The following is a 27,389-nucleotide window of genomic DNA, read 5'->3' as shown; positions in this document are numbered from 1 at the left end:
GTGGCCCGTCTCCCAGGCTGGGCGTGGGCCGGGCGAGGTCCCCAGCCCACCGGGCCGTGCCAACAATGGCCTGTTGTAGAAGGAGGCGGGAAGGAATGCGGCCTGGGGAGTTGGGCGGCGGCGGGGCGGGGCCCGGCCGAGCGGCTGCCTCTTACCTGGCCAGGTAGCTCGCATTTCCCGGCAAGCGGCGGCGCCCTCAGCACCTGTTGCCCGGTGCGCGGGCGGGGAGGACGGCGGGGGACATGGCCTGGTAGAGTCCCCTGGGGAGACCGTGCTGAGTTCAGTCCGGGGCAGGGCAGGGCGAGGGAGGGAAGGTCCTTCCCCGGCGCCCGCGCGGGCTGCGGCAGCATGAAAAAGAACCAGACGGTGCAGGGCACCTTCAGCAAACTCTTCGGGAAGAAGCACACCACGACCCCCAGCACCTCCCTCTACGCCACCAACCCGCCCTGGATCTTCACCCAGGAGGCCCCGGAGGAGGGGACCAGGGGCTTCGGTGAGTGCTCCGGGGACGGAGGGCGCTGGGGCGGGGACGGAGGGCGCTGGGGCAGGGCCGGCGGTGCTGTCTCCTGGAGGCGCGGAGGGGAGGGACACGTTGGAACCTGCGGACTGGCCGAGAGCAGCCGCCGGGCAGGGGAGGAGGCACCGCACCGGGGTGTCTGGGAAGGGCTGTGCGGTGAGAGAGGTGTGAGGAAAGAGGGGACCCGCGCACCACGGGGAGGTGGGAGAACTTTGCCGCCCCCACCTCTGACCCCAGGCCTTCTTCGGAGGTGTTTAATTGCCCCTCTTGGCGAATCCTATGCTTGTGTTAGCGGAAAGGCTTCCGGAGGTTTGCGGTGTCTCCCCCGACCCCCACCGCTACACCCCCATTCTGGCTGAAGCAAAAGTGTTCCTGAAGAACTGGGGGCTAAGGGGCTAAGAACTCCTCCCTCACCCTTTGCACTCCCTGTTTCCCCAGCCCACGTAGCAGAGAGGGGCCTGCTATCTGGGTGCTCACAAACTTGGCTCTGGCTAGGTGAGGCCCAGGAAAAAACAACAGGCGCAGCTGCTACCAGGTTACCAGCCTGTTTGTGACACCAAGTCACTTATTGGGGCCACAGGCTCCTGCCAGGTCAACCTGGGGCCTGGGCTGTCTCTGGGCTAAGACCGAGGAGCCAGAAATGGGACAGTGGAGGCCAAGGAACCCTCTCCCTGACTGCTAGCTGCCGCTGACCCCGGAATCACACTGGTGTGTCTCTGCAGGCCTCTAAAAGCACCGCCCTGGCTCATCCCCAGACTCTGGTTGTCGGTCATCTTATCATTGCATCGTTTTGCAATTTGTATTCTCTATAACTAGGGGAAGCCAGTGGCTGGAGACAGAAATCCATTTCTTGTGTATGACATGTGGCTCTGGAAGGCCCAGGTAAGGGGGGCAGGGGGCTTCTGGTCCCAAGGAAGGTCACCCATCACTGCTTTAGCTTGCCTGCCTTCATTCTCACCATATTCTCTTCACTGATCTTTATAGCCACTGTGCTGGGACCCACAGTGGATGTCATAGCCTTGGTGCCTGCTGTTGGACTCAGTTCAGTATGCAGGTTGCCACAGCCAGGACACAAGGCACCATGGATAGGAGCGGGATGGACAAAGTGTCGCCTCTTCCTGGCACAAGGATATCAGATCAGGGGTTGAAGAGAATTAACCATATGCCATTTAGCCCTTTCTGAGCCTTTGCTATAAACGATTATTAAGCATAAAAGCAGAGAAGAGAGATGACCTCTGAGTGGAACTAGCATTTGAGCTGACAGGAGAGGGCATTCCTGGCAAAACAAACAGTAGAAGCAAAGACCAGGAGGAGCAGGGCAAGTGGAGGCATGGTGTAGGCACTCCCAGACACAGGTGTGCGGGCAAGTGCCTGTGAGCCAGGACACTTCTTTCCCTCTCAACAGAGGCACCATGGAATGACCATTTATTAATCCTTTCTCAGGTGCAAGATGCCATTCTAAAATCTTTGTGTTACTGATTCATTGAAATCTCATCTAGAGTCAGGCACTATTATTATCATTCTTGTTTGACAGATGAGGAGACTGAGGCACAGGGAGATTAAGTAATATGCCCAAGATCATACAGCTTTCAATGCTGGAGGCAGTATTTTTCTAAGTCCACAATTCAATGATTTTTAGTAGACCGTTTACACAGAGTTGTGCCACTATCACCACCATCTGGTTTTAGAACAATTCGATGACCTCCAAAATCTCTCTTGTGAGGCAGAACCAATATTTGAACCCAGGTAGTCAGGCTCCAGAGATCACACTCTTAGCGGGTTTGCTGAATTAACTCTGCAGAGGAAGGCGATCCAATGGTGAATTTTACTTGAGGGGCATCTGCCTGGAAAATACCACACACACACACACACACACACACACACACACACACCCTTCCTCCCTTAAGGGGAGACCTCAGCCATGCCTCTCAACACACCCTTCCTCCCTCAAGGGGAGACCTCAGCCATGCCTCTCAGCCACTTCTGCATTTTGCCTAGGCTGTGCAGGCTGCTAGTGGGCATCAGCACCTCTGGTGAGGGAAGAGGGCCTGGTGCCCTGTCACCTCCAGCCAGCTGCTGCCCTCATCAGCCTGGGCAGAGCTGGAGCCCAAAGGACAGCTCCTCCCGTTCCTCAAGGCAGGGCTGGGCCTCCAGCTGACTCAGCTTGGTCTTGCCTGCACAAGGAGCGGTGGAAAACATCATGCACCCAGCAGAACAGCGCCTCAGTGTTTCCGGGGTGTTCCCTGGGGTGCCACTGGGCGTGGCAGAAGTCCTCCTCCCTGCTCTGCTTGGAGTTAGGGAGAGGAGGGACCAGTGTTGGGGATTCTGTGATGGGATGCAGGTGCAGCCCTGCCTTGGCATCCTGTCTCTGTCGATACGTGGGGCTAAGCACTCTCTGGGCCTCAATTTTTTCTTCTGTTAAAGGAGATAGTGTCCAGGCTGCCTGCAGGGTAACTGCCTGAAGCGGTATTTATGGTAGTGCTTTGAAGAGCATTAAAACGAAAAGCTCTAAAGCAGGGTGTCCAATCTTTTGGCTTCCCTGGGTCACACTGGAAGAAGAATTGTCTTGGGCCACACATTAAATACACTGACACTAACGATAGCTGATGAGCTAAAAAACAAAACAAAAAAACGCAGAAAAAAACCCTCAGAATATTTTAAGAAAGTTCACTAATTTGTGTTGGGCCATGGGTTGGACAAGCTGCATGCTCTAAAGCAAGGATTGGCAAACTACAGTCCTGGCTCCATTCTGGCCCATGCCTGCTTTGAGGAATAAAGTTTTATTAGAACATAGCCAACTATGCCCCTCATTTACATATGGTCTATGGCTAGAGTTGAGTAGCTACAAAAGAGACCTTATGGCCTGCAAAGGCTAACATATTTACTATCTGCCCTGTACAGAAAAAGTTTACTGGCCCCTCCTCTAAGGCATGATTTATTATTGTTGGATTATTCCCAGCATGGAGCAGTTCCTGCCCCTGCCTGCTTCAGCTCCTCTTCCTAACACTGCTGTAGAATAGAGGAAACTGAGCCATGAAAAGACTATTTCAAAGTCTCAGAGAGAGTGGGATTAGAGTTCCATAGGGCCCCTGAGTCTGTGACATTCCCCTCGAGCCTGGGGTGAGATGCTGGCGATATCCAGCCCTTAGAGAACAGGCAGTGGAATGGAAGGGAGGAAAATCAATGTAGGGATGTGTAATGGAATTAAGGAGTAATCAACTGTTTGCTCTGTGGTTGCAGCCATGTAAAAATCTGTTTGCACAAGGGTAGGCTGGGTACAGCAGGTAAATGCAAACAGTCATCTGAGAGTGGTAATGAGCAAAAAATTTTTCTTTACAGAATTTCTCTAATATGTATTCCAGCAATTAGGAGGGCTTCACTGAATGCATTTGCAATCCTAATGAAGTCTTCTGCCCTCTCCCAGCCCAAGCAAGGACACACGAGTGTGTGTGTATGTGTGTGTGTGTGTGTGTGTGTGTTTAAATGCATGAGAAAGCAGAGATGTGGATCTTCGCAAATCCCAAGATAAAGGACTGGGCTGTTACTGGAGACAAAGCTGCCAGTCACTCAGGACTCCTCTCTTGCATCTTGGATTAGCTGAGCCAAGATTCTTTATCTACCACCGCTGCACCCGCCACCAGCAATGGGACACCCTTGTTTGCTAGAGGACTCTCTTTCCTACCCCGTTCCTCTAAATAGGACAACTCACAGCTACCTCAGACATTTATTTGAAATGCAGATTCTGGGCTGGGCGGTGGCTCACGCCTGTAATCCCAGCACTTCGGGAGGCTGAGGCAGGTGGATCATGTGAGCTCGGGAGTTTGAGACCAGCCTGAACAACATGGCAAGATCCTGTTGTCTCTACTAAAAATACAAAAATTAGCCAGGCTTGGTGGCATGCACCTGTACCTGCAGCTACTCAGGAGGCTGAGGTGGGAGGACTGCTCGAGTTCAGGAGGCAGAGGTTGCAGTAAGCCAAGATTGCGCCACTGCACTCCAGCCTTGGTGGCAGAGCGAGACCCTGTTTCAAAACAAAAAACAAAAACAAAAACAACCCCAGCACTTTGGGAAGCCAAGGCAGGAGGATTGCTTGAGCCTGGGAGATAGAGGCTGCAGTCAGCTATGATGGCACCACTGCACTCCAGCCTGGGTGACAGAGCAAGATCCTGTCCTCCCCCACCCAAAAAAATTAGTTAATTTCAGATTCCTAGGGTCCCACCTCAGGCACAGGAAGTCAGAATCTCTGGGCTAGGGTCTGGGCTCTGGGGGTTTTTTGAGAGGGAGTCTCGATCTGTTGCCAGGCTGGAGTGCAGTGGCACAATCTCGGCTTACTGCAACCTTCTACCTCCCGGGTTCAAGCGATTCTGCTGCCTCAGCCTCCCCGGCCTGCGCCACCACACATGGCTATTTTTGTATTTTTAGTAGAGACGCGGTTTCACCATGTTGGCCAGGATGGTCTCATCTCCTGACCTCGTGATCCACCCCTGCCCACCCCGCCCCGCCCCCGCCCCTGCCTCAGCCTCCCACAGTGCTAGGATTTACAGGCATGAGCCACCGCGCCCAGCCTTTGGGCTCTGGGTTTTTAACCAGCTCCAGGGGAATTGTTTTGTGCAGGCAGATATGAGAATCCTGGTATTTCCTTCCCCACCTGAAGCAAGGCTATTCTCTTTCCCTTTAGGACTCCCTGCAGGGCACATGGTAGGTTCTACGTAAATATGGAAAGAATATCACCAGCTCCTTATCAGGAGGACCCTAGTGCCCTCTGGTGTGGCTGCAGGTTCTGGTGTTCCTGTTCCCTGGGTCTCCTGACCCTATGTTTCAGGCCCGGCTAAAGAGTGGGAAACTCCCACCTCCTACCCTGGGAGCCACGAGCTGAGCATATATTTCCACCCAGGGCCAGGCTGGCACCAGCCTACCAACTTTTGTTTACTCCTGTTCCCTGGAGGTGTGCTGTGGTTTGCCGGCAGTCCAGTGCACACATATACACCCTCTGCTGCCCCATTATATAAGCTTCTCTTGTCACTCTAGTTCAACTCCAGAAAGCCAGGCCTGCCCTTGACCCCTACAGACCAGCTACAAGGTGCCCGTTCTCTCCTAGCCAATAGAGTAATGACAGTAATATAATTATTATCACCAGGCTCTGGACTAAAAGCTTTGTATGTCTTCTCAATTGAGGAAACAGATTCAGAAGGAAGGCTCAGATAGGTGAAATGACTCAGTCATTCCAGTCCGGGGTAGCTCAAACATCAAAGTGCACCCAGTCATCTGGAATCTTGTTAAGATTAGATTTGTTTCGGTAGTTTCGGGATGAAGGGAGAGTCAGCATTTCTCACAAGTTCTGGGGTCTGCACACAGAGTGGTGAGTTCTAGCTTGGAAGCAGAGGGCCCTGTTCACTCTGCTCCTCCCCCTTAGTCCCCACCTGCAGGGTTGGGGGGGCGGCGCCCAAGACTCCTCCATTTCTCTTCCCTCCTCCTCTACTTTGTGGCTCCCTGCCCCTCCACCCCAGCTGAATCTTCAGCGTCCCCTCTGCCCTTGGACAAAGGCCTCTCTGTGGTCCTCAGGTCAGGCCTGCTGGGACTTGCTGGGAAAGACTGGCCTTTTTAGGCTCCTGTCCTGTGGACTTGCTAATTAGCAAGGAAAGGCCTCATTAACGCCATTTGTGAGTTACATTCACGTGGGGCCGCCCCCGCTGCTTCCCTGAAAGGCAGGGGCTCCCCTGGTGGCCGATGATTGGATGCCACACTTCATACTTCACTGTCCAGCACTCCCATTCTATATCTACGGTGAGGCAGAAGTAGAAAGAGGTCTGTTTTGGGATTCTGGGTTACTCTTAGTCAAGACAAAAACTCCCCAAGCTAAGGCCCGAATTCTCCTAAGCCCCAGGAATCCAATTAGACCTGTAGCCAGTGCTCCTGAGGTCATTTAGGGGCTCCTGGCAATTTGGGGCCCCAGCCCTCCTCCCACTCCGGCTAGCTTCCTTCCTTCTCCTGATTTTGGGGGGCTTCCAGAAAAGTATCATCCTCATTTTACAGGTGGGGAAACAGCCCGACAAAGTGCTCAGTGTCCTCAGGTATTATATGGATGTGAATCCGGATATGATTCCTAGGCCCATTTCCTCCCCTCCAGGCCTTACCAACTTTCAAGTCTCATTCAGGAAAAACAAGAGATGGAGGGGAGAGACGCTGAATCCCTACATTCCTTCCCTGCCATGCTGGCTATGACATGAGGGAATCAGAGTCTAGAGTCATGTTGCCTGGGCTGGAATCCCGGCCCCTTTGACTCACCAGCTGTGGGACCTTGGGCAAGGGACTTAACCTCTCTGAGCCTCAGTTTCCTCACCTGCAAATTGGGAATAATAAGGGTACTTCCCCCATGGGGTGGTGAGGGCTTAGAATAGTGCCTTGCTCATAACACAGGCTTAATAGATGTTAGACATTTAAGTATTTAATAAATCAAATTAATTTTCTCTCTAGTTTGGACCTAGCTAGAATTTGGGGAAAGAACTAAATAACTGTCCCAGAATCTTTCTGACCTCAGCCTCCATGGAGATCCATGAGCAGCTTTGGGGCTGGGGGAGGAAGAACATTTCTTCCAACCCTGAACTCTGTAAGCAAAGAAATGCAGAAGACTCAGTGAGGCTCCTCCCCTCGGGGAGCAAGGGAGAAAAGAAGGGCTGGGCGTCCTGCAGCAGCGTGTACCTAGCTCTCAGCTCGCCCGGAGCTGGCCCACCCGCCACATTTAACACACACCCCAGCCCAGGCTGAGAGAGCCAGGTCTGCCTGTTGGGGAGAGGCAGGGAGCCACATGCCCTGCCATGCGTAAGGCAGTGCAAGTCAGGGGCCATGTTTGACCCCTGCTTGGCAACCTTGATCCAGCCCCTCCCACTCTGGGTTGCTGCAAAGAGGGCTGTTCAGCCCCAGGCATCAGGACTCAGAGTGAACCCAAACAAGAAAGCAAAGGGCCCAAAGGGCCGCCTGCCTCCCGGTGGCTCTCCCCCATGGGGACAGGTGTCACCATGATTTGCAAGTGACACAGTCCAGCTCAAGCTCACAGCCCAAACTCTTGATGGAGGGAAGTAAGGTGGAGCAGAGAGAAAATGATGATGACAACAATAACCAGCCCTCCCAATTATTATTATTATTTTTTTGAGACGGAGTCTCACTCTGTTGCCCAGGCTGGAGTGCAGTGGCGCAATCTCAGCTCACTACGACCTCTGCCTCCCAGGTTCAAGTGATTCTCCTGCCTCAGCCTCCCGAGTATCCTGAGTAGCTGGGATTACAGGCGTCCACCACCACGCCTGGCTAATTTTTGTATTTTTAGTAGAGATGGGGTTTCACCATGTTGGCCAGGCTGGTCTTTTTTTTTTTTTTGAGATGGAGCTTTGCTCTTGTCACCCAGGCTGGAGTGCAATGGCTCAATCTCAGCTCACTGCAACCTCTGCCTCCCCGGTTCAAGCAATTCTCCTGCCTCAGCCTCTCGAGTAGCTGGGGTTATAGGCACCCACCACCATGGCCAGCTAATTTTTGTATTTTTAGTGGAGACGGGGTTTCACCGTGTTGGCCAGGCTGGTCTTGAACTCTTGACCTCAGGTGATCTACCCGCCTTGGCCTCCCAAAGTGCTGGGATTACAGGCGTGAGCTACTGTGCCCAGCCGCCAGGCTGATCTTGAACTCCTGACCTCAAGTAATCCACCTGCCTCAGCCTCCCAAAGTGCTGAGATTACAGATGTGAGCCACCACTCCCAGCCAACCCTCCCAATTATTGAGCATAAATATCTGCTAGGCGCTGTGCTGATGACTTTTGCACACTTTCTCTCACTCAGCCTCACATCAGCCTGCCCAGCAGGGACCACTGTTCACGTGTACAAAGATAAAGAGACAGCCTCAGAGAGACCAGTGAGACTCCCAGGATCCCACAGTTAAGTGATGGAGCCGGAACTGGAACCCAAGTTCAGCTGGGCTCTAAACCCATAGCCTTGACCCCATAAGGTCCTGCCTCCCGTCCCAGCCAGGAGCTGTCCGACTACTGGGTGTTTCCGGCCAGGGCAGAACCTCAGCCATGGTCTCCTCACAGCCCAGGCAGCCTCAGCCACAACTCTGCTGCCCTCCGGCCCATGGCAGAGCCAGGTTCTCCTGAGGGAGAAGGGGCAGGAGGGGAGCTGCTTGTACCCAGGTTGAAATCTGGGGTGAAGTCTCCTGCTTGGCACCAGGAATTGTTTTTGGAACAGGTTTTTGGATGTTAGATGGTATTAATATTTATGTCAACTCAAATCCTTGAGAGAGTGTAAATGAAAGCAAAGCCCTACCTTTATTTCCCATCCTTCTATGAGGGAGAAATTGTTAGGAAGAAAATCTAAAGTAATCCTATGCATAATCTTGTCATAAATAGGATTCCATCTGGGGGGAAATTTTGTTCATTTAAAGATCAGGTTTGGGTCAATGGAGGCCGACCTGGATTTACCCCTATTTTATCACTGCATTATTTGTATGTGAGTTTGTCAGAAGTTTGTATCTTGACAGGACTGTGGTCCATCTGGGGCTCAGGCCTTGCTCAGAACCTGCTGCTGGGGTTTCACAAGGCTTCCCGGCTGCTGGAATTGCCCCAGGACTCTCTTTCTCTGGAAGCTCCTGGGTCCAGGGGCATCTCCCTTCCTTTTCCAGCTTTCTGAATCCCACCTGGATGTTCCAATGCTGCCTTTGTGGTCCATGCATGTGGCAAGCATAAAACCTCTGAGATCCCGAAGGACCTTTCCAGAAAAAGCCAGACACCAAGGGAGTTTGCAAGTTTCAGAGTGGATGAGACATGGGGCTGTGCCCCTCTTTCTCATTGCAGTCTTGTTCCGAGAGCAAATCATCCAGCCTCCTCTCCAGGCACCCCCTTCACCTCCTCCTCGCCCCTCCTTCCTCAAGGGACACCAGGATGTTCCTAGCCCTCCTTAGCTCCTCAACTGAGGAGGGAGCTGCTTCTCAGGAAGGCCTCAGCATCCCTGACCTGTGATCTGAGCAAAGTTCATCACTTCCAATAGGAAATTCCCCAAGGTTGAGCTCTGTTGTCTTTCTGTTTAGTTTTGGGCCTTGACGTTGAGGCTGGGAAGACCCCAGTTCTGACCTTGAATGCTTTGAGGATCTAGCTGATGGAGACAGACACACGCGCCTCACCTCATGCTATGCCTCCACCCAGCAGGAGCTGGGCCAGGTCTGAGGGGCCCCGAGAGTTGGCCTGATTCCAGCCACACCTCCTTTTCTCTTTTTTTTTTTCTTTTTTTTTTTTTTTTGAGACAGAGTCTCACTCTGTCACCCAGGCTGGAGTTACTGGCACAATCTCAGCTCACTACAACCTCTGCTTCCCGGGTTTAAGCGGTTCTCCTGCCTCAGCCTCCTGAGTATCCTGAGTAGCTGGGATTACAGGTGCCCACCACCACATCCGGCTAATTTTTGTATTTGTAGTAGAGACAGGGTTTCACCATATTGGCCAGGCTGGTCTTGAACTCCTGACCTCGTGATCCGCCCACCTCGGCCTCCCAAAGTGCTGGGATTATAGGCGTGAGCCACCACGCCCGGCCCCACACCTCCTTTTCTTATTTTATTTTATTATTATTATTTTTTTTGAGACAGAGTCTTACTCTGTCCCCCAGGCTGAAGTGCAGTGGCGCAATCTCGGCTCACTGCAACCTCCGCCTCCCTGCTTCAAGTGATTCTCCTGCCTCAGCCTCCTGAGTGCTGGGACTATAGGTGCATGCCACCACACCCAGCAAATTTTTTGTATTTTTAGTAGAGACGGGGTTTCACCGTGTTAGCCAGGATGGTCTCGATCTCCTGACCTTGTGATCCGCCTGCCTCGGCCTCCCAAAGTGCTGGGATTACAGGTGTGAGTCCCCGCACCCAGCCCCTTTTCTTATTTTGATAACAAATTTACTATCTTACAATTCTGCATGTCACAACTCTGACACAGGTCTCTGTGGGCTCAATTAAGGTGTTGGCAAGACTTTGTTCCTCTGGAGGCTTCAGGAGAGTCTGTTACCTTGCCTGTTCTGGCTGCCAGAGGCAGCCCACAGTCCTCAGCCAGTAGCCTCCTTCCATCTTCAAAGCCAGCCATGGCAGCCGAGCCCCTCTCACAGCGCATCACCCCACCTCTGCTCCCGTGTCACGTTTCCCTCTCTGACCCCTACACACTCCTCTTCAGACTGGGAAATCAAATCCGATTTTCCAGAGGTGCCTGGTAGGGAGAGGAGCCACCTGGGCCTTCCAACCCGGCCTCAACTACAGCCACTATCCTTCTATATGTTTTACAGAGAACAATTATATTCTTAGAAAGGATTTCACTGCTTAAAACAACCACAAAGCAAGCAAAACAACAATGGCTCAGAGTCAGGGCTGAGTCATGGGATCTGTGAGGCAGTTAGAGCGCCTGCTTGGGGGTCAGATGGCCACGGTTCAGATCCGACTCCACCCTGACCAGCAGGCTTCGAACAAGCTGCCTCACCTCCCATTGCTTCCCAGAGCTGCTCCTTGGCCAGAGCCGAGCCAAGCCTTCCTCACCCCCGTACATGGTGGGATTATGACTCTTCCCTTTAGGGGTGTGTGTATGATGGTTTAGAAGTCAGGTCCTTTAGGGAGACCCTGGCTTCAACACTTACTATGAGGCTTTGGGCAAGTTATTTGACCTCCTTGTGCCTCAGTTTCCTCATCTGTAAAACAGGGATAATGACTACCAATTTGCATGGGGCTGTTTTGAGAATTAAATGAATTAATAATGTGTAAGATGCTCGGAACAGTGCCCAGACCATTAAAGGTGCTCAGTAGGCCGGGCGCGTGGTGCACACCTGTAATCCCAGCACTTTGGGATGCCGAGGCGGGTAGATCACCTGAGTTCAGGAGTTTGAGACCAGCCTGGCCAATATGGTGAAACCCCGTCTCTACTAAAAATACAAAAATTAGCTGGGCATGGTGGTGCACACCTGTAATCCTAACTACTTGGGAGGCTGAGGCAGGAGAATTGCTTGAACCTGGGAAGCGCAGGTTGCACTGAGCTGAGATCACGCCACTGTACTCCAGCCTGAGCGACAGAGCAAGGGGATCCACAATGGCTCAGGCCTGTTGTCCTGGCGCATAAGGAGGCGAGACAAGGCTTTTGAGGCCAGCCTGGGCAACATAGAAACCTTTCATCTATATAACCAAAAAAAAGACTCCATCTCAAAAAAAATAAATAAAGATAAAAAAAGATGCTCAGTAAGTTTTTACCTTTTACTATTATTACTATTACAGTTATCATCCTTGCCAAGTTGCTCAGATATAACACTTCTAAAGCTCCTAGGCACCCGATAAGAGTAGCCATTAATATGACAATAACTCAACTGTAGGAAGGAGGCTCCCTAGATCCCAACATTGGTGCAGAGATGAAATGAAATGATTAGGGCCTTGCCTAGGAGCGTGGCTCTCATGCAGTCCCTGTGGCAATCCCTGCCCCACCCCAGTCCTGTTAAGGGTCCAGGTAGCCACATCACATCAGGTCTAGGGCCTTGGCATCCACACAGCACTCTCTAGAGAATGCCCCAGGAGATCCTTGTGTCAACATGCAGACTCTTGGAAGTGAGGGAATTGGGGGCTTTCGTGGTGGCTGTTTGTGAGCTACTTTTGTTGTTTCCCATTGGGTCAGATCTTACAGCTCCCCTCCCCCATGCCCTGTCCGATCTTGGTCTGCAGCCTTAGGCATGGAGCCTGGCAACTGGGACTGGAAAATCATATTTGCCCAGAGTGCATGGGGCAGGGCAGTGCTGGGAACTGGAGTTTCCAGGGACGTGCAGAGCACACGGAGAACCCGACGTTCGGGCCCCTTTTGAGACGTGGAGAAGCTTGAGTGTCCCAGCCAGCTTCCTGCCTTGGGAGGGCAGCACATGGAGGACACCACCTCCAGCTGCTGGAGCGCTCCCAGGAGCCTCCCTGTCACATCCAAAGCCCAGATGCTCCCATGGGGCGCTGCAGCTATCGGTGTAGGGATTTGGGATGGATGTAGTCTGATCCCAGGATCTTCCTGACAAGCCCAGTCTCTTAAATAAATCATTTGGCTTTCTTGCAATTTTCTCCTAAAGTCATGTACAAGGAGAAAAGTAATCATGATTAACTCAATGTCCCAGTTAGTAGACTTCTGGCTAACTGGGATTCTAACCTTTCTTCTCTCCTCTTTGGCTACCGAGGAAAGTCCTCCACACTTCGTTAAATGGAAGAAAGCCCTCTTTGCTCATGAGGCACATAGCAGGAGGGCTACAGCGATTCCTGCCAAGGGAGTGTGAATTTCTTGTCAGTGTGTATCAAGGGTCATGAGGGAGTTGAGAAAGGGATGTGATGTGATGTGAGTGGCCCCTCACATCTTCCCACTGCCATAGAGCAGCACGGAGCACAGACTCAGTAACTGGAGGAAGAGGAAGGTCCTTCATATCATCTTCCTACAGGGGAAGCCACCATGTTTGCTGAGCACTTACTATGCCCTGGCCACACTCACTCCTCACAACAGTGCTATACGGCACTATCATCACTCCCACTGTACGGATGGGAAAAACTGAGACCCAGAGAGGTTAAGCCACGTGGGCAGTCAGTGGCAGAGCTGGGATTTTTTAACCAGGTCACACTGACACTACTGTCCTGTTTTTTCTGCTCTGCCCTCAAGGGTGCATTAAAGCAAGCCATGTACACAACCATCTGTGGTTTGGTGGTCAGGGAAATCTTGAGTTAGGGAGTCCAGATGATGGGATATTGGCCACTGGGGACAGCAGGTGGCCTCATCTGCTCTGCATGTTTCAGATTAGAAATTCAAACACCCGAGGGAAAAGCCAGCTTGTTTTCCTCCCTCTCTGAGATAAGCTTCGGCTGGGCCCTTAGCCGGGCTTCCTGGGCTCCAAAAACGAGGGACCATTGCTGTGAGAGAGAAGGCTCAGGACAGTACAGGGTGGTGGTTATGGATTGGGAGAGAGATGGCTGCAGGGGGCTGAAAGCCCCAGGAACACCGAGTCCCTCACCCAGCGCCACCTCAGCTGGCCCCATTAGCGCACATCTCATCTATAAGATCTGATTATGTTAGAGGCGCTTAGCTGAGTCTAACACCGGGAGACACGCAGGCCCTGGCTTTCCTCACTGGGAGCTGAAGGGCAGATTAAACTTGGGTGGCCGGATGCCTTGGATCTCCAGCTTATGGTGTCCCCTCACTTGTGTTCTCTAGATGGCATCTATTATGAAGACAATCGGTTTAACACAGTGAGCGAGTCAGGAACAGCCACGCTGAAAGCTCGGCCAAGAGTCCGGCCCCTGCTGACCTTCCTTCCGCTGGTGAGTATGGTTCTGCTCTGAGGTTGGAGAGTCTGCTCTGGGTGGGGACACCAAGGCTGCCCTAGTCCGAGTGGACATCAGCTGCATCCTCCGTCCACCCCTTCCTTCCTGATGCTGACCCAGCGGGAAGGGGGGCTACTGGAAGGAGGCATGGCCGAGGCTCACAGAGGAAGTCTAGGATTAGGGATGCCAGCTCGTTCAGGGCCAAGCCCATGGAGAAGTTATGGAGAACTTGTGTGCAGGAGTGATACAGCAGTGGGTACCCTCAGCCAAGCAGGGTTCATTTTCCACAGTCACTGATGACTGTCTGCTTTGTGCCAGGCCCTGCATTAGGTGCTGGATACAGAGATGACTGGGCCAGCCTTGCTGTTCTCAAGAAGCTCCCTGCCCACTGGAGGAGACAAATGTATTTTGCTTAACCCAGTATATTCAAAAGAGTGTCATTGTGGCCGGTGCGGTGGCTCACGCCTGTAGTCCCAGCATTTTGGGAGGCCAAGGGGGGCAGATCACAAGGTCAGGAGATCGAGAACATCCTGGCTAACACGGTGAAACCCCGTCTCTACTAAATACAAAATATATATATATATATATATATATAGCCGGTGTGGTGGCAAGCACCTGTAGTCCCAGCTACTCGGGAGGCTGAGGCAGGAGAATGGCATGAACCCGGGAGGCGGAGCTTGCAGTGAGCCGAGATCGCACCACTGCACTCCAGCCTGGGTGACAGAGCAAGACTCTGTCTCAAAAGAAAAAAAAGAGTGTCATTGCAACATTTAATCAATATAAAAAATACTAATGGCTATTTTACGTTCTTTTTTTTCATGCTAAGTCTTAACAATCTGGTGTACTACTTATATAGCACATCCTGCTTCTGACAGACTGAGACATTTTAAGTGCTCAATGGCTGCTTGTGGCCAGTGGCTGCTGTACTAGACAGCCCAGGCCTAAACAGCCAGGCTCCTATATTTGAGGCTTACTCCTGTCTGTCAGACCTGGGTCATGGGTGGCACAATACTGTCACTGGGGTCACGGCATCCTCTTGCCTCCATGAGGGTTTAGTATTGCCTGGACTGAAAGGCCCCTTGCCCTGGTCTGAGCTCTCAGGGGCCTGTTAGACTTCATGGCACCCCACACATTGGTCCTAGGTCCCCATACCTCCTGCCTAGCACTGCCTGCCTGGCACAACCACCTTCCTCTCCGCATCACCAGTTTTTTTCTGCTATGTCCAACTTCAACAATCAGACGTAAGATTCTAGATGGGACAGAGGCAGTCTTACATTCTCCTTGGTGCATCTCTAAGGCCTCTCTGTGGAGGGCTGAGCACACAGATCTCTGGGAATACAACTTTAAATAATTTATTTTCTGCTTATAAAAGCAATTCGTGGACATTATAGATAAATATAGAAAGTGCAACACCACCACCAACAAGATATAAATCAAATAAGTCAGCTTGGAATCCTAGGACTTTGGGAGGCTGAGGTGGGAGGATCACTTGAGGCCATGAGTTCAAGACTAGCCTGGGCAATATAGCCCAACCCCATCTCTACAAAAAATTTAAAAATTAGTGAGGTGTGGTGGTGTGTGCCTATAGTCCCAGCTACTTGGGAGGCTGAGGCAGGAGGATTGCTTGAGCTCAGGAGGTTGAGGCTGCAGTTAGCTATGATTGCACTACTGCACTTCAGCCTGGGTGACAGAGTGAGACCCTGTCTTAAAGAAAAAAACCAAATGAGTCAGCCCCTAACTTGGTTTCCAGAGAATGCATAAAACTCTGATAGAAGTGATTGCACCCATAAATGGAGATAAAATCAGTTTGAAATATTTTTTTTTTTTTTTTTTTTTTTTTTTGCAGACTGAGTTTCGCTCTTGTTGCCCAAGCTGGAGTGGTACAATGGCGTGATCTCGGCTCCCTGCAACCTCCACCTCCTGGGTTCAAGTGATTCTCTTGCCTCAGCCTCCCAAGTAGCTGGGATTACAGGCGCCCACCACCACGCCCGGCAAATTTTTTGTATTTTTAGCAGAGACAGGGTTTCACCATGTGGGCCAGGCTGGTCTCGAACTCCTGACCTCAGGTGATCCACCCACCTCAGCCTCCCAAAGTGCTGGGATTACAGGCGTGAGCCACTGCGCCCAGCCTGAAATACTCTATATTGGGAGGTTAATTAGATTCTCTCCTGTCACTTACCCTCAACACACATACCCAGATTCATAGCAGTGTGGGCCCAGAGTTGACACACCTCTACCAGTCGGTAAAATACTAAAACATTCATCTGTAAAATGGAAATTTAAAAAAATAAAATAAAATACTGAAATACAGCCAGGTGTGGTGGCTCATGCCTGTAATCCCAGCACTTTGGGGGCTAAGGTGGGTGGATCACAAGGTCAGGAGTTCAAGACCAGCCTGGCCAACATGGTGAAACCCCGTCTCTACTGAAAATACAAAAATTAGCCGAGTGTGGTGGCACACACCTGTAATCCCAGCTATTCAGGAGGCTGAGGCAGGAGAATCGCTTGAACCTGGAGGCAGAGGTTGCAGTGAGCCAAGATCGCACCACTGCACTCCAGCCTGGACGACAGAGCAAGATTCCATCTCAAAAAAAAAAAAACAAAAAACAAAAAAAAGAACAGAAATACTTCTCTACACAGTAGAAACGGCTGTTGCCCCTGGAGTGGCTCCTGCTGTCCTGCCCCTCGCCTAGACCTGGAACACCCCCAAAAGCAGCAACTAAAGAGTTAATGTGGGCCCAGCTGAGTTTGTTCTGATTGGTGGGCATCCTTATCTCCCCCCAGCTATCTGCTATGGGCCCCTCAAAGACCAGAGCAAATCCTCACCTTCCAGCCCTCTCTGGCTCTGGTTTGGATCTGGTCTGGGCAGAACATGACTCAAGGGCTGCATAGACCCCAGGCAGGCCTGGCCAAAGGCTCTGGGGCCCCTGGAGTGGGCTGGGCTGGCTGGTCAGGCCTGAGTTCCAGGCTGTCCCGGGGAAATGCTTCCTGGGAACAGTTCTTTTGGGCAAGCCTCAGAACCAGTCCCAGGAAATGGGGGCTTCTCCCTAAAAACTCACACCCCCTCACGGGTGAGGGTGAGAGAATGGACACATGGTGAACTGACGGCTGAAAGGGGCCTCATTTTACAGAGGCAGGAACTGAACCAGGAAGGGGAAGTTCACTCGTTCCCTCAGTGCTGGCTAACCGGGGAAAGGCAGATGGAGTGACTTGCCAACCCTATCTGTGGCGCAGCCTGTGATCGTGGCCACCTATGCTGAGCACTCACTGTGTGCCAGACACCATTCCACGTGGACCATGTGTGTTAACAAAGCCACCCTCCGAGCAAGGTGCTGTCATTAATCCCCATGTTACAGGCAGAGAAACTGAGGCACAGGGTGGAGTAACTTGCTTAAGGTATTGCGGCTAAGTGGCAGAGCCGCGACTGGAATCCCTGAAGCCAGGCTCCAGGGTCCAAGTTCTATTCAGGCCGTTCTACTCTCCCTCCACCCGCTACATAGAAGCTTTTTCCTTCTCCTTCCAGGACCAGGCGGCAAAACCACTTCCACCTCCCTTGCCTGCCTCTCTGAATCCCTGTCCAGCAGCCTGGGCCTGCTGGGCACCAGGCCTCTTGCCACTTTTGGCTCATAGATGCTTTTGACACCATGATGAGGCTGTGAGCCACATACATCTAGTTTTGCTTACAATTTCAGCAGGCGACTGAAGCCCACCCATGATATGCCTTCAGATTAGGAACCCTTGGCCCAGTGGCCCGCATCACAGGGACTGTTCTGTGCTCCTCACTCAGGTCACAAGATAGGGCAGCTTCCATCCCATTCATCGCCTGCTCCCGGGTGGAGGAGAATCCGGCTGGCGGCTTAATTCTCTCCTGTCTGAGCTTCTGACTCCTCTCCTGTAGGCCCTAGCCAGGTCCTTTGCTTTCTTTCAGCAGGGACAGAAGGCCGGGAGGATGGGGAGGAGAGAGAGGACGAGCTCTGTGTGGGTGTGGGCTCACACACACATGCACACGCACACACCCCGTCCCCCAGCCCCGCCAAGTCAGGGTGGGTGGGGAGCTGGGCTGGTGCCTAGCCCTGCCTGACACTGTCCTAGCCGGCCAGGCCTCCACCCCTCCCTGTCCTCCCTTCCCACATTCAGAGGCACCTCCCAGGCCAGGCTGCCCAGTGGGTAGGCGAGGTACGAGGTAGCAGTGCCCAAGAAGTCAGGTGACAGGCCCCCCGAGGGCCTGTAAGCTCTCTCCAAGCCTGGGCCATCTTCTGAGCCTACCCTCCTCATCAGTGCCCTACAGGAGCCTGCCAGGGGACAGAGCTAGAGAGAAGGAGACAAGGCAGCGACAGGTGCTTCTGCCCCCTTCCCCAGAGCTCCCTTGCTCTGTGTGCTGAGGGTGCTGGGGATTACGAAGTGTTTATCAGGCATCCAGAAGCCAAAGGCCAGCTAGGAAAAGGACCTCGGGATCCCTCAGTGGCTGGGATGGGACCAGGGGCTAATACTCCAGCTGAGTATTAGCTGAATACTGCAGCTGACACCAGTCCCAGCTCTGCCGCTGGGATGCAGGGTGGTTGCAGGCCAGTCCCTTCCTCTCCCTGGGCCTCTGGCTCCTCACCCAACAGTGGGGGTCACACTGCATGGTCCTGAAGGGTCTCTCCAGCCACGACTTTCTGTGTTAAAATGACTTCCTAACGGAAGGGTAGACAGTGTGGTCAGCTCCCTGGAGGGCCATTGGAGAAGCCAGGCCGTAATGACACATGGACCTCTCCTTGAGCTCTGCTTCCGCCTCTAGAAAGGGAGGTTTTCCAGCTACTGGGCCAACCCCACCTTCCTGCTTGGGAAGCCCTGAGGAGCTGGATTTCAGCCACCAAACTTCAGAGGCAGGAGGTCTACAGCAGTTGTCAAGATGAGAATACTGAGGCCTGGGGATGGGAGGGCCCTGTCCAGGCCACTGGGCTCAACAGAAACAGGGACAGGAGCCAGACCTTCTCCCCAGGCTGGCCCCGGGTACATCAGAGGCTGGCTGAGCGAGGGGTGATCCTTTCTCCCTCCTTCTCAGGGAAGACTGGGCCCAGAGAGCAAGCCGGAGCCTGTCCCTCTGTTTCTTCCTCTTCTTCTTTTTTCTTTTTTGAGATGGAGTCTGTCTCTGTCACCCAGGCTGGAGTGCAGTGGTGCGATCTAGGCTCACTGCAAGCTCCGCCTCCTGGGTTCAAGCCGTTCTCCTGCCTCAGCCTCCCGAGTAGCTGGGACTACAGGCGTCCACCACCACGCCCGGCTAATTTTTTGTATTTTTAGTAGAGACAGAGTTTCACTGTGTTAGCCAGGATGGTCTCTCGATCTCCTGACCTCATGATCTGCCCGCCTTGGCCTGCCAAAGTGCTGGGATTACAGGCATGAGCCACCACACCCGGCCTGTCCCTCTGCTTCTGAGAGCTGGGTCCATAGAACAGTGGGTGGCAGAAGGGTTGTATTTTCTGGGATTCTCTCTTGTCCTCCCCAGTCTGAATCAAGCCATCTCCAGGGTGATGCATATGAGGAATTAAAAATTAAATGCCAGTGTGGCAAATATGGGAAAACTGGCCCAACAGGTCCCCAGGGGTGCCCTGAGCGGTGAGAGCTGCCTGGGTCACCCCACCCTGTGAGTCAGACAGGCCTGGCTCTGCCAGAGGAGGCATCCCTAGGCTCAGGCAGGAGGCCTCGCCTGCCCTGCACCCCTCCCTTAGTCCTTGCTGCTGAAGAGGCAGCTGGAGTCAGCCCCATCTCTCCTTTCCACCCACCCCGCTGCTGCAGGAGCTTTTCTCTAAACTCAAGGCCCAGGCACCTTTTGGGGCTGGAATCTGAGCTCTGTAGGGTGAGCCAGGCAAGGCAGCCATGACTGGCTTTTAGCTGGTTTGTGTGGATGATGTTAGGCCAAAGGGTCGTGGGGTGTGGGGTGTTAGGCCGGCCACGAGAATGCAAATGGAGCTTCACACCCCCTTCTCTACCCACCTGGCTCCTTCCCTCTCAGTAAGGACCTCAGCCTGAACCTCCAAAGCTCCATCTAGGCCCATAAACCTCCATTCTTCATCCTGGCCCATAAACAGCCACCCCTTTGTCCCCATGGACTCACAGATGTGTGCCCCCTCAGGAAGACTGGCCAGAGAAGAAGCCCTTGAAATGGGCTCAGGGCCATTTAGGCAGGGTCTCCAGGGACGTGGTGCGCCCTCTGAGGGCATGTCCCCTTGATCCTACTGACTTCTTGCCCCAGAGAGAGGGCAGACCTGGGCCCTCCATAATACCCGGTGGAGGGCAGAAGCCGTGGTAACCTGGGTCTAAGGGTGGTTCTCAGATGGTAGATAGGTTCAGAGAAAGATGGTTCATGGGTGGACACTCTTTTCTGGCCCCTAGGAGGGGTCTGAGCTGTGGCACAGTGTGGCGCTGTGTTGGGGAAACCATCTCCTTTATAAACTGCTCACTGGCTCCCAACTTCACAGCTGCTCTGCAGGATACACACAGCCTTTCTCGATCCTTGATCCTCTACCACGTCCACCAGGCCAGCACCCCCATACTGCACCCCTAAGCCAGGAAAACAACTGGCTGGGCTTCGTCTAGTTGGATATGTTGGGTGCCTGGAGGGGTTTCTGTGTAGCTCTTGCTCTAGGGCGGCGGGGGGGAGGCTCCCAGCTTCCTTTTCTCCCAGCCTGCAGTGGTGCCCCCAACCATGCCTGCCTCTAACTCAGGTTCAGGGTCATCTCCCTCCCACTCTGCAACTCCACACGCCACCCCACAGGGCCAGTGCCCCAGACCAGGCTCCAGGAGGAGTCTGGTGAGGAAGTTTGTATTCCACGATGTGTAGCTAAGACTCCGAGCTGGCCGCCACCCAGGGTCAACCATGCATTGCCCACTGGCCCAGCCCCTGGTAACCCACCCTTGAGACTTGGCTGAGCTCTGAGGAATCCCAGGCATGAGGATGTGTGTGTCCCAGGCATGAGGAGGCCAGTGGGGTGGACTGGGACCATCAGTGGGTGAGCCCTGCCCTCCTGAACTCTCAGGGGTGCAACAGGTGAGCAGTGGGCCCCAGCCCCCACAAAACTTCAAAGGGAAACTAGCCTCATCCTTGAATAGCGAGTGTTTTCTTCCCTGCCTTCTTCCCTCCCTTTCTTTCTCCTTCTCAACTCTGAAATGTTAGCAGTCAAGAGGGCAATAGGGGATTCCTGGTGACCTGTCCCTGACCATGGGGAAGAACTCATTTCCTCAGATGCAACCAGAGAGACACACCCTGAAGGCTGTGCCCGGAGCAGTGGCCCAAGTCCTCGATTAGAATCCAGGGGAAATAAACTTTCTTGAGCACTACTCTGCAGGACCTCTTAAGGTGTGCAGTGGCCTCTGGTATCACAGCAAACCTAAGGGAGGTGGGATTATTCCCATTTTACAGATGAGAAAGCTGAGCCTCAGAAGGCAAGAAAGGGACACACTTCTTGAGCACCATCTATAAATGTCAGCTACTATCTCTGACTCCTTTTAGATAAGTCAGTTAAGATTGCAAATCTGGTCTGCCTGACTCCTAAGTTGATGTTTTTTCCACTCAATCACAATAATTAAAAAGAAAACTAGGCCAGGCGCGGTAGCTCATGCCTGTAATTCCAGCACTTTGGGAGCCCGAGGCGGGAGGATCACAAGGTCAGGAGTTTGAGATCAGCCTGGCCAATATGATGAAACCCTGTCTCTACTAAAAATACAAAAAATTAGCCAGGCATAGTGGCATGCACCTGTAGTCCTAGCTGCTCAGGTGTCTGAGGCAGCAGAATCGCTTGAACCTGGGAGGCGGAGGTTGCAGTGAGCCAAGATCGTGCACTCCTGCCTGGGTGACAGAGCGAGACTCCATCTCAAAAAACAAAAACAAAAACAAACAAAAAAAACCAAAAAAACACACTATTATTGTATTGGGTATTTTTTTTTTAAATTATAAAGAAACAAAAGTTCATTGTTAAGAACCTCGCAATAGAGACAAGGAAGGAAATACATATAAATATTCTTGGAATGGTAGTTCTCTCCACCCATGCTTCCTCCCTAATCATTGCTGGGAACTTTTCAATATACTAGGCTGTGATGATGGGTTTTTTTTTTTTTTTTCTTTCGAGATGGAGTTTCACTCTTGTTGCCCAGGCTGGGGTGCAATGGCGTGATCTTGGCTCACTGCAACCTCCGCCTCCTGGGTTCAAGTGATTCTCCTGCCTCAGCCTCCTGAGTAGCCGGGATTACAGGCATGTGCCACCATGCCCGGCTAATTTTGTATTTTTAGTAGAGACAAGTTTCCCCATGTGGTCAGGCTGGTCTTGAACTCCCAACCTCAGGTGATCCACCTACCTCGGCCTCCCACAGTGCTGGGATTACAGACGTGAGCCACTGCCCCTGGCCACTGTGATGGTTTTTAAAGGGCTGCTTTGGCCGGGTGAGGTGGCTCACATCTGTAATCCCAGCACTTTGGGAGGCTGAGGAGGATCACTTGAGCCTTGGAGTTCGAGACCAGCCTGGCCAACATAGCAAGACCCTGTCCCTACAAAAAATATAAAAACAAGCAGGACAGGCTGGGTGCAATGGCTCATGCCTGTAATCTCAGCACTTTGGGAGGCCAAGGTGGGTGGATCACTGGAGGCCAGGAGTTCGAGACCAGCCTAGCAAACACAGCAAAAACCCATCTGTATTAAAAATACAAAAAAATTAGCCAGGTGTGGTGGCGCACACCTGTGGTCCCAGCTACTTGGGAGGCTGAGGCAGAAGAATTGCTTGAACCTGGGAGGCAGAGTTTGCAGTAAGCCGAAATTGCACCACTGAACTCCAGCCTGGGCAACAGAGTGAGACTCTGTCTCAAAAAAAAAAAAAAAAAAAAAAAAAGCTGGAAAGCTGGGCATGGTGGCTTGCACCTGTAGTCCCACACTTGGGGAGGCCAGGAATATTTGGCCAGGAATTCTCCCCTCCTTTTTTTTTTTTTTTGAGACAGAGTCTCGCTCTTGTGCCCAGGCTGGAGTGAAGTGGCACAATCTCAGCTCACTGCAACTTCTGCCCCCTGGGTTCAAGTGATAGCAATTCTCCTGCCTCAGCCTCCCGAGTAGCTGGGATTACAGGCACCTGCCCCACACCTGCCTTTTTTTTTTTTTTTTTTTTTTTTTTTTTTTTTTTTTTTGTAGAAACAGGGTTTCACCATGTTGGCCAGGCTGGTCTCAAACTCCTGACCTAAGATCCACCTGCCTTGGCCTCCCAAAGTACTGGGATTACAGGAGCTCAGGAATTTGAGGCTGCAGTAAGCTATGATCTTGCCACTGCATTGCAGCTTGGGTGACAGTCAGATCCTATCTCCAAAAAAAAAAAACACAAAAATTAAAGGGCTGCTTCAACTGATCTGAGTTGCTGGCTTGTACACCTCTGTGAAGTGAGTGAGGTGACCGATGGTCTTAGCTTCTGGGTGTTGTCTGGGTGTGAGGACGAGGAAGTGCTGAGGCCCAGTTTCGTGGAGTTCCCAAGCTGGCAGAGCCAGGGCTGGACTCTGCCCCAGGCAGCCACAGTGCAGGAAGTGGCTGTGGCCAGCTGCCCAGGCTGGCCCAAAGAGGGAGGTGCTGCAGCCCGGCCCACCAGGGGCACGCTCAGATGCTCTTTTACATGTTCTTTGCTTCACTGTACACAGGTTGGTCTGCCCCTTTCGATGTGGGCTGCCACACTCGGAGGGCCATGCACTCCACTCCCGAGAATGTTTGAGGCACATGGCAACCCCTGCCGGCAGCACGCTGGGCTCCTGAGTCTGTCATTTTCCTGGTGCCGAGGGCGGAGCAGTGTAAGGTTGGGACACAGCAGGCTCCCCAGCTCACTGCAGCAGTCAGAGCCCCATATCTGAGGCCAGCAGTGACCTCAAGCCCAGCCCTGCCTGCCTGGTCTGGGGCTCCTGGAAAAGAACTTTGAGAACTCTCCCTCTCAGCTCCCCCTACCTCTATCCTACTGTCCCTTTGGCGTCTCTGGAGTCAGAGGACAACCTGGAGGCAATACAGTTATCTGTCCCAACAGCCTGTCATCGAGGGGTGACCTTGAGTGTCCAGGTCACTGCCCACGCGATGCAGGTGAGCTGACTCACAGAAGGGACACTTTTTGGGCCTGGACTCACAGAACGCTGTAGTCAAAGTGATCCTTGGAGAGTATTTACAGAAGGGGCAGAAAACTGAGACCAGAGTGAGAAGTTACTTTGCTCCAAGTTAATTGGTAGCAGAGCTGGAGCCATAACACAGGTTTTCTGCATCTTTGTCCCATATTCTTTTTTTTTTTGAGACAGGGTTTTGCTCTGTCACCCAGGCTGGAGTACAGTGACACAATCTCGGCTCACTGCAATCTCCGCCTCCTGGGTTCAAGTGATTCTCCTGCCTCAGCCTCCTGAGTAGCTGGGATTACAGGTGCCCGCCACCACACCCGGCTAACTTTTTGTATTGTTAGTAGAAATGGGGTTTCATCATGTTGGTCAGGCTGGTCTCAAACTCTTGACCTCAGATGATCCACCTGCCTTGGGCTCCCAAAGTGCTGGAATTACGGGCGTGAGCCACCGCACCTGGCACTTGTCCCATATCCTTTCTGCCACTCATTCACTCATCCAGGAACGTATTCATTCAAAAAACATTTGTTTAACTGCCCGGTCTGTGTCAGGCACATACAAAGAAGCAGCCATCACCAAGCCCTCAAGTAGACTGGGCCGGGCAGCAGGGACTACAGTCATCAACTCTATGTCTATAGACATGGAGTTGTGTTAGAGGGAAAGTATGAGAGCAAACACTGTACTGGCAAAGGAAGCAGGCTGTCAGGTCCCAATATTGGCCCTGGCACTTACTAGCTGTGTGACCTTGGGCAATGTACTTAGCCTCTCTGTGCTTCAGTTTTCTCATCTATAAAATAAAAATAATAACTTGTCTCTTAGGGTTACTGTGAAAACTAACAGTAAGACTGGGTTGCTATATGTGAAGTACTCAGAACAGTGCCTTGCACCTAGTAGATGCCTAATAAATGTCAGCTGCAATAATAATGCACATAGAGCCTGAGGATCACATAGGGAAGAGAATTAACTCTGGCTGGGGTTGCCAAGAAGGACTTCACAGAGGGAGGGCATTTAATCTGGGGCTTAAAGGATACCTAGGAGTTTGCCAGGAAAAGAAGAGAATCTTAGGCAAAGTAAGAGCAAGAACAAGGCTGTGGAAGCTTCAGAAGATGTGGAAATGGATCGCAAGTCCGAGCAGTGATTTTTGGGGGTTGGGAGAGGCAGAAGTAGCTGGATCATCTAGAGGGCTTTTCAAGCTACCCATCTGCCCCTGGGACCTCTGAAACCTCTGCACAATTCCTCCAAGGGGTGGATTCTGTGCCCCACTGAGGACCCCTGCTGCAGGGAGCACACTTGTTCATGAGTTGGTCAGGTTCTCCCAGCTACAGTGGGGTGGGAAAAAGACAAGAACCACCAGTGGGAGCCCAGGGTTTGTGGAGTAGGTGGGGAGAAGATGGTAGGAGCTGCAGAGAGTCCAACTTATGAAAGTTCTCACGGGCCATGTGAAGGTGTTTGAATTTCTTCCTCTGGACCAATAGAAGGATTCTGAGCTGGGAAGTAACCTGCTCTGAGATACTTTTGAGAAAGAATATCCCTGTGGCAGCTTTGGAGAATGGAGTGAGGCAGAGACTGGGAAAGTATCTGGCATCAAAGACAGTCTGTTCATCTGGGTGAGGGATGGTAAGGACTGAGGAAGGGCTGAGGTGGAGGGGCAGCAGGAAGGAAGGATTCAGGAAGTGATGGGCAGAACTGGATGACAAGCTGGGTTTGCAAGGTGCCCGAAAAGACAGTGATCCATAACTCGCCATGGGACCTTGGGCATGTCACTGAATCTCTCTGAGCCTCCGTTTCCTCATCTGGAAAATGGTGGTAGCAATGACAGCATCTGTCTCATTGGGCTGTTGTGAAAATCAAATGAGTTAAGTGATAGAAAGTGCTGAAAGAGGCCGGGCACAGTGGCTCATGCCTGTAATCCCAGCACTTTGGGAGGCCAAGGCGGGCAGATCACAAGGTCAGGAGTTCAAGACGAGCCTGGCTAACATGGTGAAACCCTGTCTCCACCAAAAATACAAAAATTAGCCAGGTGTGGTGGCGGGTTCCTGTACTCCCAGCTACTTGGGAGGCTGAGTCAGGAGAATCGCTGGAACCCGGAAGTCAAAGGTTGCAGTGAGCCAAGATCTTGCCACTGCACTCCAGCCTGGGCAACACAGCAAGACTTTCTCAAAAAAAGAAAAAAAAAAAAAAAGAAAGTGCTGAAAGAGTACCTGGTACAGAATAAGTGCTGGCCAAGTAGCAGCTGTTGTTCCTACTGTTAAGATTGGGAGTTTAGGGGATGAGAGAAAGAGGTGATGTCTAGAGGTTACACACATTCTAACTTGCCCCGACACTTTTTATTTGATTTCTTGTCTTCTGTTTTGTTTAACTTTTTTATTATAAGATATATATAAAATAAAATTTACCACTTTAACCGTTTTATTTATTTTTATTTTTATTTTATTTTTTTGAGATGGAGTCACGCTCTGTCGCCCAGGCTGGAGTGCAGTGCCTCGATCTCAGCTCACTGCAAGCTCCGCCTCCCGGGTTCACGCCATTCTCCTGCCTCAGCCTCCCGAGTAGCTGGGACCACAGGCGCCCGCCACCACGCCCGGCTAATATTTCGTATTTTTAATAGAGGCAGGGTTTCACCGTGTTAGCCAGGATGGTCTCGATCTCCTGACCTCATGATCCGCCCGCCTCAGCCTCCCAAAGTGCTGGGATTACAGGCATGAACCACCGCGCCCGGCCTTTTAACTGTTTTAAAGTGTACAATTCAGTGGCATTAAGTACATACCTTTTTCTTTTTCTTTTTTTTTTTTTTTGAGACAGAGTCTCGCTCTGTCGCCCAGGCTGGAGTGCAATGGCGCGATCTTGGCTCACTGCAACCTCCGCCTCCCGGGTACAAGTGATTCCCTTGCCTCAGCCTCCTGAGTAGCTGGGATTACAGGCGCCTGCCACCATGCCCGGCTAATTTTTGTATTTTTAGTAGAGATGGAGTTTCACCATGTTGGTCAGGCTGGTCTCCAACTCCTGACCTCATGGTCTGCCCACCTCAGCCTCCCTGACCTCGTGATCTGCCCACCTCAGCCTCCCAAAGTTCTGGGATTACAGGTGTGAGCCACCACGCCCAGCTTTTTTTTTTTTTTTTTTTTTTTTTTGAGACAGAGTCTCTCTCTGTCGCCCAGGCTGGAGTGCAGTGGCACAGTCTTGGCTCACTGCAACCTCTGTCTCCTGGGTTCAAGCAATTCTCCCTGTCTTAGCCTCCCGAGTAGCTGGGATTATAGTCGCCTGCCACCACGCCTGGCTAATTTTTGTATTTTCAGTAGAGACAATGTTTCAACACGTTGGGCAGGCTGGTCTCAAACTCCTGACCTCAAGTGATCTGCCTGTCTTAGCCTCCCAAAGTGCTGGGATTACAAGCGTGAGCCACTGTGCCCTGCCTCAAGCCCTCTTCTTAAGGAGGCTTTTCCTTTGTTC

At 52.2% G+C, this 27,389-nt stretch overlaps 1 protein-coding gene across 1 annotated transcript in view; it reads left to right on the top strand.

Moving 5' to 3' along the window:
• Window positions 1-348: 348 nt before the first annotated feature.
• C5H6orf132 (chromosome 5 C6orf132 homolog) overlaps window positions 349-27,389 on the top strand; it is a 41,440-nt gene continuing 14,399 nt past the window's right edge. The window contains exons 1-2 of the mRNA XM_054493371.2: window positions 349-493; window positions 13,731-13,837. Of these exons, the coding sequence (XP_054349346.2) occupies window positions 349-493; window positions 13,731-13,837 (252 nt within the window). The remainder of the gene's footprint in view (window positions 494-13,730; window positions 13,838-27,389) is intronic.

This window comes from Pongo pygmaeus, chromosome 5, assembly GCF_028885625.2.
Source record: "Pongo pygmaeus isolate AG05252 chromosome 5, NHGRI_mPonPyg2-v2.0_pri, whole genome shotgun sequence".
NCBI lineage: Eukaryota > Metazoa > Chordata > Mammalia > Primates > Hominidae > Pongo > Pongo pygmaeus.
The sequence above is the reverse complement of the archived record's forward strand: the minus strand, read 5'-3'. Positions and strand labels throughout refer to the sequence as shown.